The sequence below is a fragment of the Mauremys mutica genome, chromosome 1 (assembly GCF_020497125.1).
Source record: "Mauremys mutica isolate MM-2020 ecotype Southern chromosome 1, ASM2049712v1, whole genome shotgun sequence".
Classification (NCBI taxonomy): Eukaryota; Metazoa; Chordata; order Testudines; family Geoemydidae; genus Mauremys; species Mauremys mutica.
In genome coordinates, this window is record NC_059072.1 from 322,000,278 (window position 1) to 322,019,398 (window position 19,121).

Consider the following 19,121-nt stretch of genomic DNA (forward strand, 5'->3'; position numbering starts at 1 on the left):
CTGGAGTGTTGAAATTCATCCAAAGGTGGTGGTGGTTTAAGTTATACTGAAATGGTGCACAGGTGTGTGCCGGACCCACTGCACAGCGGTGATTTTCACCCTACATGAAGCAGTATGCACATCTGTAGTGCTCTTTACAAATGCTGATGATAGTAATGTATGTGGATCTGATCTCACTTATACCAGTATAAAGCAGGAGTAACACCTTTGAAGTCAGTTGAGTTACACCAATGTAAATGAGATCAGGACTGGGGCCCAATGGCTTGAGTCCTATACATACTGCACACATCTATCTGAGTTATCCCACTGATGTCACAAGTCACACTCATACTTATATGCTTGCAGGATTGGGGCTGCCTGCTAGATAATGAAACCTTTAACCCACTGGTGAGCAATTGCTTGTGTGAGTCCTCTGACATCAGTGGGACTACTTAGCAAGTAACTGATCACCAATGGGAGTGAGATTATGATTTTGGTTTTGGGAGGATTATGTTCTTTGTTGCATCAGTGCTTTATGTTATCGATTACATATCTAGGCCTAAAAATAGACATACTTTAGCATCATGTATTGGAAAACAGAAATTAAGCACTACTATATGGATCTGCTACTGTACTTTAGGTGGAGTGCTGCAAATGGTGAACAGTCTGTCTGTTTGCACAGGTTTATTGCCCAAGATGGGAGTGTGAACAGCAGATTAGGAGATGATATGTGACGTGTCCTTTCCTTAGTCTAAAAGTACAAGGTCATGGAATGAATGCTTTGCCTTACTAGTTGCACTGCAGGTCTGTTCAGCTGTATTTTTCTCTAAGGAAAAAAAAAGTAAAACAAAAATATAGAATGACTCGAGTCAACTCCCTGCTCTCTCAGTGTGTATGTGGAGCTCCATTTCCCGTGTCAGACCCTAAGGTAGGTCTTTCTGGGATCTTATTTAAATCTGTGTTCTGCTGCTGCTATCAGAGGAGTAGTTTTTAAATGCCAGCTCCTCAGCTGGTGCAAACTGACATAGCTCCATTGACTTCAGTGGAGCTAACCTTATTTACACCAGTTAGAGTACTAGCCATTAGCTAGAATCTATAGATTTGTTTAAGATCAGTTTTATTTGTTCTCTACAGAAGTTGCAATAGAATTCATAGTTTACCTATTTGCTCTATTTATAATAATACATTTTATATTGTCAGTGGAATAATTTAGTGCAGAATGTTACCTGTATTGATTCCCCCCTCTTATTACAATAATCAGATTAAATATTTAGACTACAAGGAACAATTCCTTCTAGTACCTAAAATTATTGCACATAATCATGCACTCAAAGGACCAACAAAAATTGGCTGCTTAATGATGGTGGCCTTCCAAAAAGTTGGGCAGACACAGATTGTGCATGTGCTGTGAATATATAAAATTCCAGCAATAGAAAATGGCTGAAATGTGATGGTGCCCTGCTCTAACTGATAACCAAATATTGTATCTTAAGTGCTTTTCTTGTTTGTTGAATGTGTCATTTCTAATTTTTTAACGTTAGCATAAATGTAATATGGCAGGCTGAAATATTTGTTATTTAGAAGCACTGAGAAGATAGCACCCATTTTCTAAATTGTAATGCAAGCTATAATAAAAAATGGGCTGGAGGAAAGAGAGGAAGGAAGGAATGAAGCGAAAGCAAACAGCACAAGCTTGTGGTATGTTTGAGTTATTACAGCTGGGTCTGCTAGCTCAGCAATGATTCATTATAGCCTGTCTGTTTTTTTAAAGAGCTTTCTAATTCAGCTGTTTGAAATCTCATCAGGCATCCATCCAAGTTGGTTGCCAGCCCAGGGACACTATTTTCCTTCTCTTTCTTTCTCTTTTGGTTCTCAGTCAAAATTGTTTAAAAAGTTAAGTTGTTTCTCTGCTACAGAGCATTATGCCATTTGTAGCAGATTCATAACTTTTCTGGTTCTCGTGTACTATTAAAGCTGCTTAAAAGAGTTTCTGTTCTGCATTTATCATGACACAAGGAACTGAAATCTCTGTTACAATCCATTGGCTCTGCCATGGGTCAAAGATGGTTTCATTGAAGCAGCCTTGGTTGACCACACAAAGACCATAATATAGGGCCAAGTTATTCCCTTTGGTGTAAAAATCTGTGGGCTGGGAAAATATACCTACAAAATTCTGTTGAATTGGAGAGGCTGCTGTTCTGCCACATGGTTCCCTTACTAAGACACAAAGGCCAAGGGAAAGAAGCTAAGGACACTGAACTGAATCCTGCAGTTCTCTAGAGCTGACATCGCTCTATGCACCTACCAAGCTTCCTTCCCACCCAGTATTGGTGGTGTGGCAGGTGGATGTGCTGGCCTGCAGTTAGTTCTCTATTTTTGACTACCTGTATACGCATCTTGTGCTTGTCTTTGGAGGTGTCACAGAGCAGAACTTAATGCCAAAAAACTGCTACGTTAACCCACAAGTGACTTTGCTATGTAAGCTAAGACCACTTCTACTAAGAGAAAAACACACAGACCACATGCCCTACAAATTCTTCCACAGTTCACCACTCCAAATGCATGCAGATTTTGCCCTGTGCTAAGCTGCAGCACAGAGGATGCCTGTGGCTATGTACTGTAGATGAGCAAGCAGCTGAGCAGCCTGTTCTCCTCCATTCAACTCCACATCCCTTTTCTATGCAATTCCCATGGGTTGCTCCCCTGCACACTGCCCTGGGGTCCCATAGTGTGCAACGTCATTATTTTCAGTGGGTTGATCTTAGCAATTACATTTTATATAGATGTAAATTGTTCTAAATGGATAAATACATTATTTCAGATTTCCCTTTCAAGCATCCATGCTTTGGCCTTGTGGAAGTGATGAACCAAAGCCCACACTAAGTCACAATGAAACTGTCTGAAATTCACTGTTCATGAAAGTAATTAACAATCTGTACGCATAGTACCAGCAGATCTACAACACTTTTGAAAAGGGGGTAAGCATGGCTATCTTCATTTTAGAGACTGAAGCAGTAGATCCTATGACTTGTCCATTGTCACAGACTAAGTCCCTTGTAGAGCTACAGGACTAGAGCTCAGTTCCCCTGATTCCCAGACTCAGTGCTCAGTTGACCAGTTCACAGCTACCCTTGTTAGCTGCCTGCAGTGTTACCTCTTTTCATTGTGAAAGGAAAATAGAGCAGAATAATACATTTCTGTTAAATGTTTGCATAAAGCTCTTCTTAAAAAGAGAATACCGTGTATCATATTTTCTGTGCAGACATTATTTTCAGACTGTTTGTTCAGCAAATTCGGTATTTATGTCGGGATCTGTTGCCACTGGGAAGATAAAAATCCAATCATACTAATGTTGTTAGCAATGCTCATTTGCCTAATTTGTGCTTATGATTATGGCTCATTGTTAGCCATTACATACAGTGTAATATCTCTGTGGCAAAGTTATGTATTTAATTTCTTCCTCAAGTGACAGTTTCATTTATTATAATATGGTGTTGTTTATGGTGCTGTAACACTTTTATAGCAAGTTAAACCATATGCCATATGAAAAACGTATTTTAAATCTTTCTGTATCTGAAACTGCTGTGGCTTATTTGACTTGTTCACCTTTAAAAAGGTTGTTATTGATGACCAGTGGAGGATGTCCCCATCCCAGGATGAAGAGAGGACAGATGCACAAAAGTTCACTCCCAGAAGATGGAGCTCTGGAAAAAGATCTCGGCCAAGGCCACTCTCAGACTATGGTCAGTTGGCAATCAGGAGTTTCTCAATACCAGAAGATTCAGTTGCAGTGGAGTCTCAGAAAACAGACTGTGTAGATGGTGAAAGTCAGCCTGGATTGGCTTCTGTGGAGTCTACACCTCAAATCAGTAGTACAGTAGGTCTGCAAAGAGGGCGAAAACGAAGACCCATCTCTGTAATAGGTGGGGTCAGTTTCTATGGGAACAGCCAGACAGAAGAAATAGAAGATCTGCTGACACAAGTAAGATATAAGATGTGCTCTCTGCAAACTACAAAAGACTCTTCCACTTCCTTGCCTTTATCTTCAAGCTAGAAAATAGAGTGGACATTTCCTTTCTTCTCTTTTTCCAAGCTGACATCACATACTTTGTTTCACTTTCCTTGACTCTAATTTTTTGTAAAAAAACCCATAACATAAGATATTGACTTTTGAATAATCTTGCTTGCATTGTAAACTAACCCTCTTTCTTTCTTGGGACGTTATTTCCAGTAGCAGTTTAAAAATGCTTATTTGTCTATGATAAGGTCACATGTATTTTTTATTGGTCTACAACACACAGGATGTAGGATTCAAGTGAGAAGTGCATACAAATAATATTATAAATACAATAAATTTCATAATCCTTTGAAACCGATCCTCTTAAAAAGCTATGGGTGTGAACTGCTTAGTATTAGCACACGTATAGTTAAATGGATAATCCATTCAAAAACATTGTAGAACAGACCAGGATCCCAGATTGGATGTCTCAGGGATTTGCTAACATGAAATGGAGTCTTTCCATTGACTTTAATGGGCTGTGGCTCAGGTTCAATCTCTTTTGCTTAAATATGCTTATGAGCAGCAGCTAACCAAAATTGATATAAGCTGACAGCACTTGGGTAGCTTGTGAGAAATTAGTGGTCTCAATCCAGTTTCTAATTGACAGGTATTCACACAGGAAAAACATACACTACTTTATTCCTTGGGGAATTCTGCACGACTGTGCAATGCAGAATTTTGCAGAAACTAACGTTGTGCGGGCAGAATTTTCTTTTCCTCCAGAAAATGGGCTGCAGTGCTGTTGGCTGCCACTAGGGGCCGCTGGACCCAGCAGAGCCCAGCTCGCACATGAAGACACTACAGGGAGAGGGGGAGAGGGCTACTAGGTTCCTGACAGCTGCAGATCCCAGCATGTCCTGAGGGAAGGAGAGGGCGGTGCACAGGAAACTCCATGCAAGCCTGGGACTGATCATCAGGCTGTTTCTGCCTCTGGATCCCTGGGCTTCGGAGGAGTGGAAGGAGGCAGAGAAATAGGAACTGGGTTGTGATAGGGGTTTCTTTAACTTTCTACTCCTGGGGGAATTTTTTTCTGTATTGTTACAGACATACTTGTAGACAAGTATTTTGAAATAAATTACCAAAATAATTGAAACTGGCGTGATTATGTGGTGTTATTTTGACAAATAAAATTTGCAGAATTTCAGAATTTTAAAATACTGTGTGCAGAATTTTTTTTTTTTGGCACAGAATTTTTTGGTGCAGAATGCCCCCAGGAGTAACTACTTGAACTAGAGCCTTCATTGGCTGTGCTAAGAGGTCAAGGAATGAATAAATTTGGGAAATGAAAGCACCCCTCTCTCCCCTAGAGGTAGTCTACAGCACTGAGTTGAGGCAGTGAAAAGAAGCCTGCTTAGGCTTTGGCTACACTTGCACTTCAAAGCGCTGCCGCGGCAGCGCTTTGAAGCACTAAGTGTAGTCAAAGCGCTAGCGCTGGGAGAGAGCTCTCCCAGCGCTGTCCGTACTCCACCTCCCTGTGGGGAATAACGTACAGCGCTGGGAGCCGCGCTCCCAGCGCTGGGGCTTTGACCACACTGGCGCTTTGCAGCGCCGCAATTTGCAGCGCTGGAGAGGGTGTGTTTTCACACCCTGCTGCAGCGCTGCAAATTTGCAAGTGTAGCCAAGGCCTTAGTTGTACATGTTCTACAGATAGAAAGAGAACTTTGGTCTCAAGTCCTAGCCACAATGCATTCTCTCTGTTAACATGTTCTCCATGTAACAAAAAAGTTTGAGAACCCCTGGTTCAAGCAATTGCTAAATTGATTGAACACGGGGAAAAAAAATATAGCATTTCCTTTAAAAGTACTTTGAAGTTGTTAAAGAGACCTGATTGCTCTTAGTCTTAATTATCCTCATGAGACTCTACCTCATGCTGGGAAATTCAATGCAGTGTCATTAAAAGCAAAGCCCCCACTGAAAAGAAACAATGATCCCACTCCCTGAATAGGAATGCTAAAACAATGACATGTTTTTCAGAGTTTCCTGTGAAAACTATTTTTTTAACATGGATATTCTAATGTAGTCAGTAATTCTTTCGCTGTGTAGTATAATACAGTTGTCCTTTACATTTTCCTGATCAAAAATAGCTGGATCCTCGAGGCTGCACTCTTTTCCAGCAAAATGGACTGAAATCAATGAAAGTTTTGTCTGTGTACAGACCAATGCTGCAGTCCCTAATAAAACATCTATATTGTTTAATTTAGTTAATTAAATACTTAACTTTGTGTTCACGTGAGCCCTTAGCATTATTATCAAATCTATGCCTTCATGAATTGTAAATAAATAATAGCTGGTTTTCAAGAGGTGCTCTTTAATACTGTTAGGGCTTTAAGTCCAACCTACCTTGAAAGGTGTCCTGTATTTTTTGAGACTTACCTCAAGGGATTTCAGCAATATATTGTCATTTTTAAAAAAACCAATCTTTGCTACAGGGTGCAACTTACTTAAAAATAACCTCACCTGTTTCCCACTGGAAACAGATCAGTGCTTTCCTCTTGAAGAGCCAAAGAACAGAGTAGGTTTTTTTAATTGTAGCTTTGCTGCCACAAAGATGGGGTTAAACAAATACATTGTTTTTGGAGTTAAGACCAAAAATATGGGACAACTTCCATGGTAGGTACTTCCATGGTAGGTCCATAACAATGGACATTTAGGTCTCAATCCTACTCCCATTGAAGTTCAATGGCAGTTCTTCTGTTGCCTACATAGGGATCAGGATCAAGACTTTAACGATTAAATTATAATTGACCAGGAATAAATACATTAAAAGTAATTGGCATTGAGGATATTGGGTGTTTGTTATGGAACAATTTGGAGTTGCTTTTCTTGCTTTAGTTCAGTAGTGCAGTTCTGAGATATTGATATGCCATAGGAGAAAATAATTTGTAAAAAATGAAATAATAATTAGATCATATTAAAATATATCAAGACATTTTTCAGTCTGGTGTTTGGTAGTTAAATTGCTAGTTAAAATGTATGAAAAATACTTATGATTGAGGAACACATCAGAACTATTTCATAAAGAGCTTTTAAAGCCTAATTTTCATGGAGCAGATTTTTTTTTTGAAAGTGTTGAACATCAGTGGAATGTGAAAAAAGTGCTGTTAACTCATTTTGTTTTGTCTGACAACTTCGTGTCGGGGAAAAAGCTTTCAAACAATAGTAAATCAGTCATACTAGTGGGTCAACGAATAGTTCATAGAAAGGATCTGGTGTTTCTATATGCTTAATTTACAAGCCTAAGAGGAAAACAATTAAGAGACTAAGGCCATGTCTATACTAGTGAGCTTACAGTGGTACAGCTGTACTGATGCATCTGCACTTCTGTAAGATCGCTCATGTAGCCGCTATACTGAAAGGAGAGAGTTCACCAGTCGACATCATAAAACTACCTTTGTGAATGGCAGTAGCTGTGTCGGTTGGCAGGAGAAGCTAAAAGGTGCCTAATTTACGTTAATGTAGACCCGTTTCAAACAGGACTACATTAATGTGATCTAGATACATTTTAGTTCATGTTAGCAGGGTCTACACAGGGCAGTGACAGTGCCACACTTCAGTTCACACCCCTGTAGTCCAGGGACCATGCAGACAAGCTCTAAGAAAAAAAATCAGGTTTAAGAGTCTTTTTTTGGTTTAACTATAAAGTATGTTCCTCAGCAGCAGGATATTTATCTCGAACAACATTCTGGGAAATTAACACACCTGTTTGTATAATTTCTATTCTTTCTTTCCTTTCAGTATTTCCATTCTGTTACATATTTACAGTTGGCTGACATTACAGTAAACTATTCTGAGATGTTAGCTACTAGAGCATTTAGACATGGAATATTATGGAGTGAAGACTATAAAGCAGAATATACAGTGTCACTAAACGTAACAGAAGGTTATGGAGTTTTTAATATAACAGAGAACCTTAATGCTATAAGATATTTACCATAATATTGTGTATGGAATGTGATGCTCAATCAATTTAATGACTGCTTGAACTAGGGGTTCTTAGTGTCCATATAGTCAGCTTGAGAGTGTAAGGAAACCCAGTTTCATACCTGTAGCTGTCTTTGGCTTCCTGGTAGCTTTTACTACTAATAATAATGGATTTTCTTTTTTCTCTCTGTAGCCAATAACACGGCCGCCTGTTCCAGCCCACCAAGTTCCCCCATATAAAGCTGTTTCAGCCAGGTTCCGGCCCTTCACCTTTTCACAAAGCACCCCCATAGGCCTGGATCGAGTGGGACGCAGGCAGCAAATGAGAGCATCTAATGGTAAGTTTTACAGGTCTTTTTAAGGGGTTACAAACCAAATATGTTACACAAAAGGAGAGACTGGGCCAATTCATCAGTGCCTTGGATGGTGGGTGTAAACTACACATAGGATGTAAATCAATGCAAATGGTAAAGTAGCTTATGATGAAGCTGCTTTATTTTTATACCTTCCTGTTAGTGCTTGTTCTGCTATGCTCAAGTTACACTTGTTGCACACCCACTGAATGTTAAATTGATTCAAGTTGCTCCCCTTTACTATTTGTACTCATATTTCAATCCATGTACTCCCTACTGCTCTCTGAAGGCTTGCTGCATTAACTAAGGGCATGTCTACACTGAAGAAACACACCCCAGAGCGCTGCAAGTTTCAGCGCTGTAAAGTGCCAGTGTACCAGTGCTGGGAGCTATTCCCCTCGTGGAGGTGGTTTTTTTTAATAGGTGTATGTCTCTATCTATTTCAGAGAGCTGGAAGGGACCCTGAAAGGTCATCGAGTCCAGCCCCCTGCCTTCACTAGCAGGACCAAGTACTGATTTTGCCCCAGATTCTTAAGTGGCCCCCTCAAGGATTGAACTCACAACCCTGGGTTTAGCAGGCCAATGCTCAAACCACTGAGCTATCCCTCCCCCCACAGCCATGGCCAGCGCTTTAATGTTGCTAGTGAAGACATGCCCTTAAGGTGTGAATTTAAAGTCCATTAAAGCATACTAAGCCTTTGTGTGGAGGCTCTCATTCATAAGTCAAGTGGCAACTGCTGTATGTATAAATATCTCCTGTCTGTGTGTTCCATTCTATGCATCCGAAGAAGTGAGCTGTAGCTCACGAAAGCTCATGCTAAAATAAATTTGTTAGTCTTTAAGGTGCCACAAGTACTCCTGTTCTTTTTGCTGTTAGAGAGTGTTCAAAGAGGGATTGTAATCGGTCGCGTCGGGGCTCAACCCTCCTGCGGGCCGGAGGGGAGCCACACCGACTCACTCCACATCTTCTGTGGAACCAGCTGAACAATAATAATCAGTGTTTAGAGGCTCAGGCCCTTGGTTGCAGGGGCTGAGCAGCAGTCAGTATAACGAGCTCAGGCCCTTTGAAGCAGGGGCTGGGCAGCAAATAGTCAATAAGCTCGGGCCCTTTGAAGCCGGGCTGAACAGCAAATAGTCAATAACGAGCTCAGGCCCTTTGGATCAGGGGCTGGGCCGCAGACAAAGTCAGAGAACTCAGGCCCTTGGTTGCAGGGGCTGAGCAGCAAATAAACAGCACAGTGAGCTCAGGCCCTGTGGAGCAGGGGCTGAGCAGTAAATAAACAGTAGGCGTATAGGCCCAGGTCCTTACACCTGGGTGAGGGGGAAAACTGCCACCCGTGAGTGGGGTGGCAGGGGGGACACAGGCCCGCCCACTCCACTGTGTCCCAGCCCGGGGCCCTAGCAGCGGCTATCACTGCCGCTGGTCAGTGGGATCCTGACCGCAACACACTGACATCGGAACCTCTGCGTCTGCAGCCTGACAGGGGTTGGCTACCCCCGGGCAACTTCCATTTTCCCCCTCAGGGCCTACCTCGTCCGGGGCACCAGCTCCAGGCCAGTCAACCTGCATAGGCTCCTCCAGGCCAGGGCTTGGTGGCAGGTCTGGAAGCTCCTCGGGGAAGTCCGGCCAGGCGTGCTCAGGTGGCTCCTCCGGGTAACAGCAGGGGCGGGGAAGCTCCGGCGGCTCCTCTTCGTAGTGGGCGCGGGGGAGTTCCAGCGGCCCCTCTGGGTACCGGTCACGGGGAAGCTCCGGGGGTTCCTCATCATACCGGGCGCGAGGAAGCTCCGGCCAGTCAGGGCAGCTGCCTCGGGCCCTGGAGGGTTCCCAGTCAGGAGCTCCCGCCGGCACGTCTGCTCTCGGCGGTGGCTGGGCCCTGACTGAGCTCTGGCGGCCGGCTTTTCTACTTCCTGTCCCGCCCCTTGACTTCCGGGGGGCGGGGACTGGTGGTGGTGGCTCCGCCCACTTGAGTGTCTGTAAGAGAGCTCCCTCCTCAGGGCAGGAGGGGAGCCACACCGACTCACTACAGGGATTTAATGAACTTTAACTAAGGACTTTAAATTCACACCTTTAGTTAATTCAGATTAATTTCCAATGTAGAAAAACTCTAAATCACCAAAGGATTTGTCCCAGAGATTTGTATGGGAGTTGCACCTACTTACCCAAGAATGAATGTAGCCCATGACATTTATCCAGTTTTATGTGAAGTACAAATCCTTAGAAAGGACTGTAAAATCAAATGCCTTTTTGAAACAGTGTCTTTTAATGTCCTTTTGATTTGCCCCTTACATTTATTCTCCAGTTCTACTTATCATTAGCACTTACTTGCCACATTATCGCAAGCTGATAGCAAGAACAATAGTATCATCTCATAAATCATTAATTGGCAAGGAGATGTTAAAAAGAAGCTTGGTCAATACCATCTGTCTTCTTTCAGATACCAGAGAACATCCGCTGAGCAATTTTGCTCATTTTTCATTATCAAAGGCCTAAAAAGTCAAAGTGCATTCTTCACTTCAGGCCCCTTCACTTCAGTATTCTAAAGAATAGCTGCTGTAAAACCACTTGCAACCTTCACTGTACTGCTCCATATATACATGGAGTAAGTAGTGTTGAAATCAGGATCTACTGTGACTGAAGTGGAAGATCTTATCAAATAGCACTTTCAGTGTTTCTTTATTAAAAATTAAGAGCATTAATCAAATAACTTTTCAGGAGCCTGTATTTGTTGCAAATTCATACCAGTTCCAAGTCGAATTGTTAACTAGATCATGCAACTTTATCTAAATTCCAAGGAAGGAAGACCCTTAATCCACAAATACATTATTTTAGCTATCAAGGTATTTACATACTGCATGCTAAAATCCACAGAAGACAATCACTGAGATGGAAAAGTAATAATAGGTAAGTATTCAAGGTACCTTTAGCCTCTTGTAGTGTAATTTCACAGCTAGAAATGGGACCAGCTAGTTCTCCTCCGATCACTAGCAGGTGCTCCATGGACCACAATTTGGGAATTACTGACTGTAGTATTGAGACTGTGTGTGTATAAATATTACAATATTGGAGACAGTTCTAAGTGCAGAAGAATTTATAGTCCAATTGAAATGATTAAGTAGTACCTCTCTCCATGAGTAATCCCATTGATTCCAGTAGGACTTCTCACTGAGTAAAGTTATGCTTTCTGTTTCATCTTTGGAAAAATAGCATTGGCTAACAAATATAGCTACCTCAGATTAATTTCTTCTTTGTTATTTTAGCTTTAGTATATCCAAAGTTTCATAAATATAAATGTTTGAGGATAACAGATTATGAAAGTAAGGATTTCTGTCATTTGGGAAAGGAGTGAAATCAAAGCAATGCTGGTCATACCTAGATATTACGTTAGCAAACTAGTTATAACTACAAAAGTCATACGTGAATAGCTTTCTAAATCAAAGCCCTGACGGCAAGTGGGTGGAATATTACGAGACAGCAAGAGCAATATAGCTATTTTTTTCTTAGTTACAGGAAAGTTTTATTTTGTGTTACCTAATGTAAAATTATAGATATAGTCAGGGGTGAAAGTAATAATAAATTCTTACTGGTACGGGGGTGGTTCTGGCCCACCAAAGGGGCAGGGCCTCAGGTGGAAGGGATGCGGAGCTGGGGGCTCCGCCTCCCCCAGCCAGCCTAGCCACACTGCCTGGCCCTCGCCACCTGCTCTGCTGCGGTAGTCAGGAGCCCCGGGCCCTTTTAAATCGCCAGCCCTGGGGCAGCCCTGGGGCAGCTTTCACCCCGCTCCCATCAGCAGCCTTGGGAGGAGGGTGGGGAAGGGCAATGACGTTAAAGTGCGGTGGCAGCACTTTAACATCGTTGCCCCTTTTGCCTCCCCTGTCAGTGGCCCTGACCAATCAGGAAATGAAATTAAAACGTTCCCAGGGCTTTTCCTGTGGACCTGGCTAGTGCATCGGAGTTCAAAGTGCTGTCCAGAGCGATCACATTGGAGCACTCTGGGATAGCTCCCGGAGGTCACTACTGTCAAATTGCATCTGCACTACCCCAAATTCGACCCAGCAAGGTCAATCTTAGCACTACCCCCCTCGTCGAGGAGGAGTACAGCAATTGATTTTAAGAGCCCTTTAGGTCGATGGAACAGTGTTAGTTGTGTAGACGCATTGCTTATAAAATTGATCTAATGCAGCTAAATTTGATCTAACCTGTTAGTGTAGACAGGGCTCTGAAGTAGACCTGAGTCTATGAGAAATCCTACCCTGGAAAAACCTGATTCTAAGGCTCAAAGCCTGAGATTAGGTTTTGATTTTTATATTGAAGCAACAACTTCTGAGCAGTATTGATGTTTCTTCTTTCTTCCTAGGAAAGAAGGAGCTGTGTAAACTGTACAGTTGTTACAACTTGAAAAGAGGTGGAATGTGGCTGGACCTATGTTCAGCATCAGGGGCGGCTCTAGGTATTTTGCCGCCCCAAGCACGGCAGGCAGGCTGCCTTCGGCGGCTTGCCTGCAGGAGATCCCTGGTCCCGCAGATTCAGCAGCACGCCTTTGGGAGGTCCGCCGAATCCGTGGGACCAGCGGACCCTCCACAGACATGCCACCGAAGGCAACCTGCCTGCCACCCTTGCGGCAACTGGCAGAACGCCCCCCGTGGCTTGCTGCCCCAGGCACGCGCTTGGCATGTTGGTGCCTGGAGCCGCCCCGTTTAGCATGTTCATATACATGGCCTAGAACCCTGCGAGCCCTGCTGAGGTGCTGGTGCAGAATTGTGTTCTTATTGTAAGGGATGCCTCATTTTGGCCTCTCTTTTTGTGTCTGCATTTATTTATGGATGCAGTTGATGTCATTTAGATTTCTACATGTCTGATTGTGTCCTCAGTTATTTGTGCTTCCTCATTCCCTTCCTTTCCCCCTTCCTCCAGTCCTCTTGTGCAACAAGCAACTGGCCCACAATAATTCATGTGATATTTTAGCTGCCTTGCTTAGCATGGGGCTGGGACCACAAAGACATACAGAACTTTTTGGGGCAAATGCTGGTCACGTTGAAATCAATGAGAGTTCACTATTGACTTCAAACAGGCCAAGGCCAGGTGATATTAGACAGCTACCATAATTAACAAACAGATATTTGTTGGTCCCTTGAGTCACCACTGAAAGGAGTTTTCAATGTAGTGAGATCTAACCATCTTAACTTAATTTTTTTGTCCATATTTTATGCTATTCCTTTTTCACCTGCCTACTCACATTCTCAGAGGTGTGATAGAGTAATTCAAAGGGGTGAATCTGTTTTATGTTATAGTTTTAGGATTTTGTCTGGACAGCACTTGTTCAGTGTGTATTCTTCAGTTGTTGATGCAGATCCCCGGGTTGGGGGCTTTTTATGACTTAAGCAAAGGAATTTTCTATGGATGACTCATGTTTTAGTTGTTTACTGATTTGTATTGCAAGACACCTTGCAACTGTGTTGTATATGTGCTTTTCATAATATATGGTAGCTTATTGTAACTGTGATTATTCAGCAAGTCTGTTCTCAGCAGGGAATTATGATGCAGTTCAATGATTCAGAAGGGAGAGCTCTATTTTTCATGTCCACTGGTTGCCTTCAAAATGCAGTAGATCCTGGATTTTAATAATTAAACGTCATTAATATTGTGTTATAAGTTTGGCATTTCATTCTCTCCCTGAGATGGTACAATAGGAAACCATGTGATTTCTGTGGGTGTTGTGATATGCTGTATGCAAAGTCCCTTGGTGGTTTTCTGAGCATCTTACTAGAGAAACCAGCCCCTAGTATAAGGACTGGAATAGCTAAACAACATTGTTTCCATATAGAGAATCAGTAATTCTGAGTTCCATCCACAGACATATAGCGCCATGACTTCTTTTAAAATTAATTCAGGATTATCTTTTTATACCAGTTTTCAAAAAATTAGTACAAATGCAGGTTGTTGAAGAGTACATGATTTGACTGCAGGGGCAAATCCTGCCCTTGCCTCTAGAACCGATGCAATTCCCCTATGCAAAGGGGAGCATGATGCTGGGGTGATAGATGCTAATCTCCATAGCATCGCCTGTGCTCTGACATGAGAGGGTTGGTGGGGTCATTGCTGAAGTGGGCTATGGATTGAGTGGAGACAGAGCTAAGTGGCTATTCGCGTCCTTCCTTCTCTACTCCCTGTGGTAGAGTTATAGTGAGGCTGCGGCCTGAGTGAGGGAATGCCTCCTCTGCCCCATAACCCCTCAGAGCAATTGACTGCTGATTAGAATTTGGGTTATAATGTAGTGATAGTCGCTTGTAACCAAACAAATATACCACAGTTTAGTTGTGAAGTAACAACAGCATTTAAGAACTGTGTGAAAAATACCTTTGGGTGTATAGTTATACCTACACATTACATTTTGGAATAATATCATAAATGTACAATCTTATGCAAAGCAGTATTGGAAGACATATTTTTGCATATGGCTAGAAGAAATTGTAACTCCTAATAGCCTTTTCCTGTGACTTGGAGTAAAAGAGATGTATCCTTTGAATTTAGATTAAAACTCTAATTCACATTTAGCTGCTTTAATGAAAAGTAGCAAATACACTCTCTGGCACTGACAGGACTGAAAAACATTCTTCATTGCAGTGTCATTAGCTACAGTGCAGTAGACTGTAAGTACATTATCAATGAACACTGTGTATACAGGTTTTGTTTCTTTTCTGTAACTTCCTCCCTAAGGGTACCCCATGATGTCACTGATCCACTAAACCCACAGCTATACGGGAACAGTGAATGAGCTGTCAGTTTCTAAGTAGGCTCCGGCCTGATATGCACATACAGAAGCTCAAAGCAATGAATAAGCTGTTTCTGAATTTTCAGTAGCTCAAAGGCTCTAAGCGTTCCTGGTTCTCTGTGAATCTTTTAAGACTAAGCTTCACCTATTGAAGGCCAAGCCCCTACTCTGTATGTTGTTTTTGACAGCAGCATGGTAGCCAGGGGGGAAATGGCACGATTTTGGAGTCTGGAGAGCCTTCAGATGGGTATGTGTGAGTAGAAGGTTCACTCTTCTTATTCTCTGTAATGTTTCTGATTTAAAATTATCAAGTGTTAGTGTCACTAGGCTTGATTCTGATCACATTCATGTTGTTGTAAATAAGGTAAACTCCACTGCAATCAACAGAGTTATACCAATGGAAAGCTGGATAGAGATCAGAATCAGGCTCGCATTGTCTTAAGTTTTTGCAATCCATTAGAGCCACAGGGATACCCATCCCTATCTGTAAAATATTTAGTCCTGCCGGTAAACATTAGAGGAATGGATACAGAGAGTAAGTGATTGGTTGTTTTTTAAAATCTAGCTACCAAGGCAATGGAAGCCTCTTGACTGGTAAGGAATAATGAGCAGTTACCAGCCCAAAAATTACACTCCTTTTTCATCTTTAGTTAAATGTTTTAGAGTATTTATGTCTACTATTTTTGCTGCAACAAACCAGTTGTCAGTATTGACATTACAATGCAGCTGTAAAAATGAAATCCAGGATGAAATTTAACACTTCAGTTTTGAGGCTGGAAGCTGATTTTTATATATTATTTATTTACAGATTTTTAGGAAAGCAATGTCAGTGAGTTTTAAATGATACCACTTTTAAAATATATAGTTCTATTAGTTTTCAGATTTGTAACCCTATGGCTGAGAGATCTCAACTTTTTTTAATAGGAATTTTGCAACCTCCTGGATTAGCTCTATGAGACATTATTATAAATGTGTATTTTAAAATGTTTTGTGGTGGGTAGAATAACTGTGTTGTTTTATGTCAAGACTAAGGGCAAAATTGTGCCCTTCTAAAGAAAGAAAGCCACAAGGTAAATGTTTTAACTGACCTCTGCATCCTATGGCCTTGATTACTCTTGAAAAATTAGCATCCATATAAGTGGAAATGCTTGCAAGGATGCAAGTGTAAGCACTAATGTAGACAGGGCTATCTATACTGAAATGAAAACCTATGGGTTACACTGTACAGACCATCTGCATGGGATCCAAAAAGCAAGGCAAGCCTCTCTGGTAGAGGTGGTTGGGAATTTTTTGGCTGACTGGCTTTTTGTCAAAATATGCTGATTTGTCAAACAAAAAATTTTGTGGAAATGTATAATTTTTGACAAAAGTTTTGCTGGGGAGGTTTTTCAGCTTCAAGATGGAATTTCTGGTCAAAACAAGAGCTAGAGAGGGAGACATCCAACCTAGAATAGCCAATAGCCTGCTGGTTAGGTCACTTACCTGAGAAGTGGGAGAGTCCGGTTCAAGTCCCTCTTCCAAATCTGGCAGAGCAGGGACTTGAACCCGACTCTCCCAGGTTCCACGTGAGTGCCGTAATCTCCCCATCTCTTCTACCTTTTTTCACAAAAATTTTTTTAAAAAAAAATCAAAATCGCTTGATTGGGGAAATTTTTTTTGAATCTTGAAAATTTTAATAGGCTAGGAAAACCATTTCCTGCCTAGTTCTACTCTCTGCTTTTTACCACTTCATAGCTTACTCCATGCAGGATTACACTGCAGGCCATCTGCAAGGGCAGTGCATGAATTTCCTCTCTGGGGAGGCTACCCTGGCCCTGCCCCTTCTTCCCAAGGCCCTGCCCCTTCCATCCCTCCCGCTGGAGCCCTGAGCCTAGCCCTTCCCGCACCAGGGCCAGAGAAGCCCCAGCCCACCTGCCCTAGCATCTTGCGGCCACTGGGCAGCCCACCCTAGCTGTGTCGGTTGGCCTGAGCACTGGCCTGCCTGCCTCAGCTGCCCAGGCCACTGGCCAGCCCAAGCACTGATCCCCAGGCGAGTCCGAGCAACGGCTAGTGTTGCCAGGTGTCCAGTTTTCGACCAGAACACCCAGTCAAAAAGGGACCTTTGTGGCTCCTGTCAGCACCACTGACCAGGCCGTTAAAAGTATGGTTGGCAGTCCTGCCAGTGCAGCAGGGCTGGCAGGCTCCCTACCCAGCTCTGCGTGGCTCCCGGAAGTGGCCAGCATGTCCGTCCGGCTCCTAGGTGAAGGGGTCGCCACAGGACTCTGCATGCTGTTCCCCCCGCCCCCGAGCGCTGGCTCCACGGCTCCCATTGGCTGGGAACTGCGGCCAATGGGAGCTGCAGGGGGCAGCGTCTGGAGGCATGGTCAGTGTGCAGAGCCCCATGGCCGTCCCTTCACCTAGGAGCCAGAGGGACATGCTGGCTGCTTCCAGAATCTGGCTGAGGTAAGTGCTACCCAGAGCGTGCGCCGCAATCCCCTCCCGCATGCCAACACCCTGCCCCAGCCCTGAGCCCCTCCTGTACCCTAAACCCCTCATTCCCGGCCCCACCTCAGAGTCCACACCCCCAGACAGAGCCCTCACATCCTCCCCTGCCCCAGCCCAGTGAAAATGAGCGAATGAGCAAGGGTGGGGGAGAGTGAGCAACGGCGGGAGGGAAGATGGAGTGAGCAGGAGCGGGGCCTTAGAGAAGGGGTGGGACAGAGGCGTGGCCTCAGGGTGGGGCAGGGGTCAGGGCAAGGGTGTTCGATTTTCTGCAATTAGAAAGTTGGTAACAGTAGCCCCTTCTGGCTTCAGGGGAAGGGAGATTGAGGGTGGGGCTTCGGGGCGGAGTATGGGTGGGGCCACGGCCTGGGTTAGGGGAGACTAACCTGGCCTATTATGCCTGCTGCCCCTGACCATCTGCCTAAGAGTTGTATAAAGATTAGGGCCCAGGTTTTTAAGGGTATTTAGGCATTGCTGTGCTCAGAATTGCAATGCCTAAGTGGCATTCTCAAAAGAGACTTAGGCACTTATGAGCCTAAATTGTTTTTGACAGTCAATGGGATTGAGGCTCCTAAGTGCCTAAACCTCGTTTGAAAATTAACTTAGGCCTGGTCTACATTGTGGCGGGGAGGGGTGGATCGATCTAAGATACGCAACTTCAGCTACGAGACTAGCATAGCTGAAGTCGATGTATCTCAGATCAACTTAGATTGACTTACTTCGTGTCCTCGCGGCACAGGATCGACGGCCGCTGCTCCCCTGTCGACTCTGCTTTCGCCTCTTGCAGCGGTGGAATTCCGGAGTCGACGGGGATTGCGTTCGGGGATTGATTTATCGCATCTAGTTGAGATGCGATAAATCAATCCCCGATAGATCAATCACTATCCGCCGATCCGGGTAGTGTAGTGTAGACGAACCCAGGCTCCTAAATAGGATAGGCATTGGAATCCTGAGCTCAGCAACACCTAAATACCTTTTAAAATCTGGACCTAAGTTCTTTCCCCTGAACCAGGGACCCCTGCAGGAAACTTTCTACCTACCTGTGACACAGGCCCAAAAATTTTAATGGTTTACATCCAGGTCTACTTCTTTGTAGCTCTGTTTGCTTCAGTGAGGTTATTCCTGATTTGTATGGGTGTGTAAATGAGAGGAAAATCACTCCCTAGATGCGTTGTTGTTATATTTTCAAGAGCAAAGGCACTTTCTAAGGGGTTTTGCCTTCGCCTATTGGTAGTTTTATGTTCACATTTTTTATTAAATTGTTTTTGTATGTTTGCTTTTCCGAGAAGGCTTTGATTAAACCAAATTACTCTGTTTCAAGCCTGTCACTATTGTTTTAGTTGTTACAGATGGTGGAACTGAATCTTCTGCCTTAGTTGATGACAATGGTAGTGAGGAGGATTACAGTTATGAGGAGCTCTGCCAACCCAGCCCTAGATACCTGCAGCCTGGAGGGGAACAGCTAGCAATTAATGAGGTAAGTGGAGGATACATTCCAGTATGTCTAACCTTTTGGCTAAAGTGATGATGCCTCATGTGTTTTATATAACTGTACTC

General features: G+C 43.3%; 1 protein-coding gene across 1 annotated transcript in view; it reads left to right on the forward strand.

Annotated features, from left to right (window-relative positions):
• The window catches only part of SPATA13 (spermatogenesis associated 13), a 112,263-nt gene that overhangs the window by 67,227 nt on the left and 25,915 nt on the right, over positions 1-19,121 (forward strand). Inside the window, exons 3-5 of the mRNA XM_045017375.1 lie at positions 3,596-3,961; positions 8,154-8,298; positions 18,905-19,041. Of these exons, the coding sequence (XP_044873310.1) occupies positions 3,596-3,961; positions 8,154-8,298; positions 18,905-19,041 (648 nt within the window). The remainder of the gene's footprint in view (positions 1-3,595; positions 3,962-8,153; positions 8,299-18,904; positions 19,042-19,121) is intronic.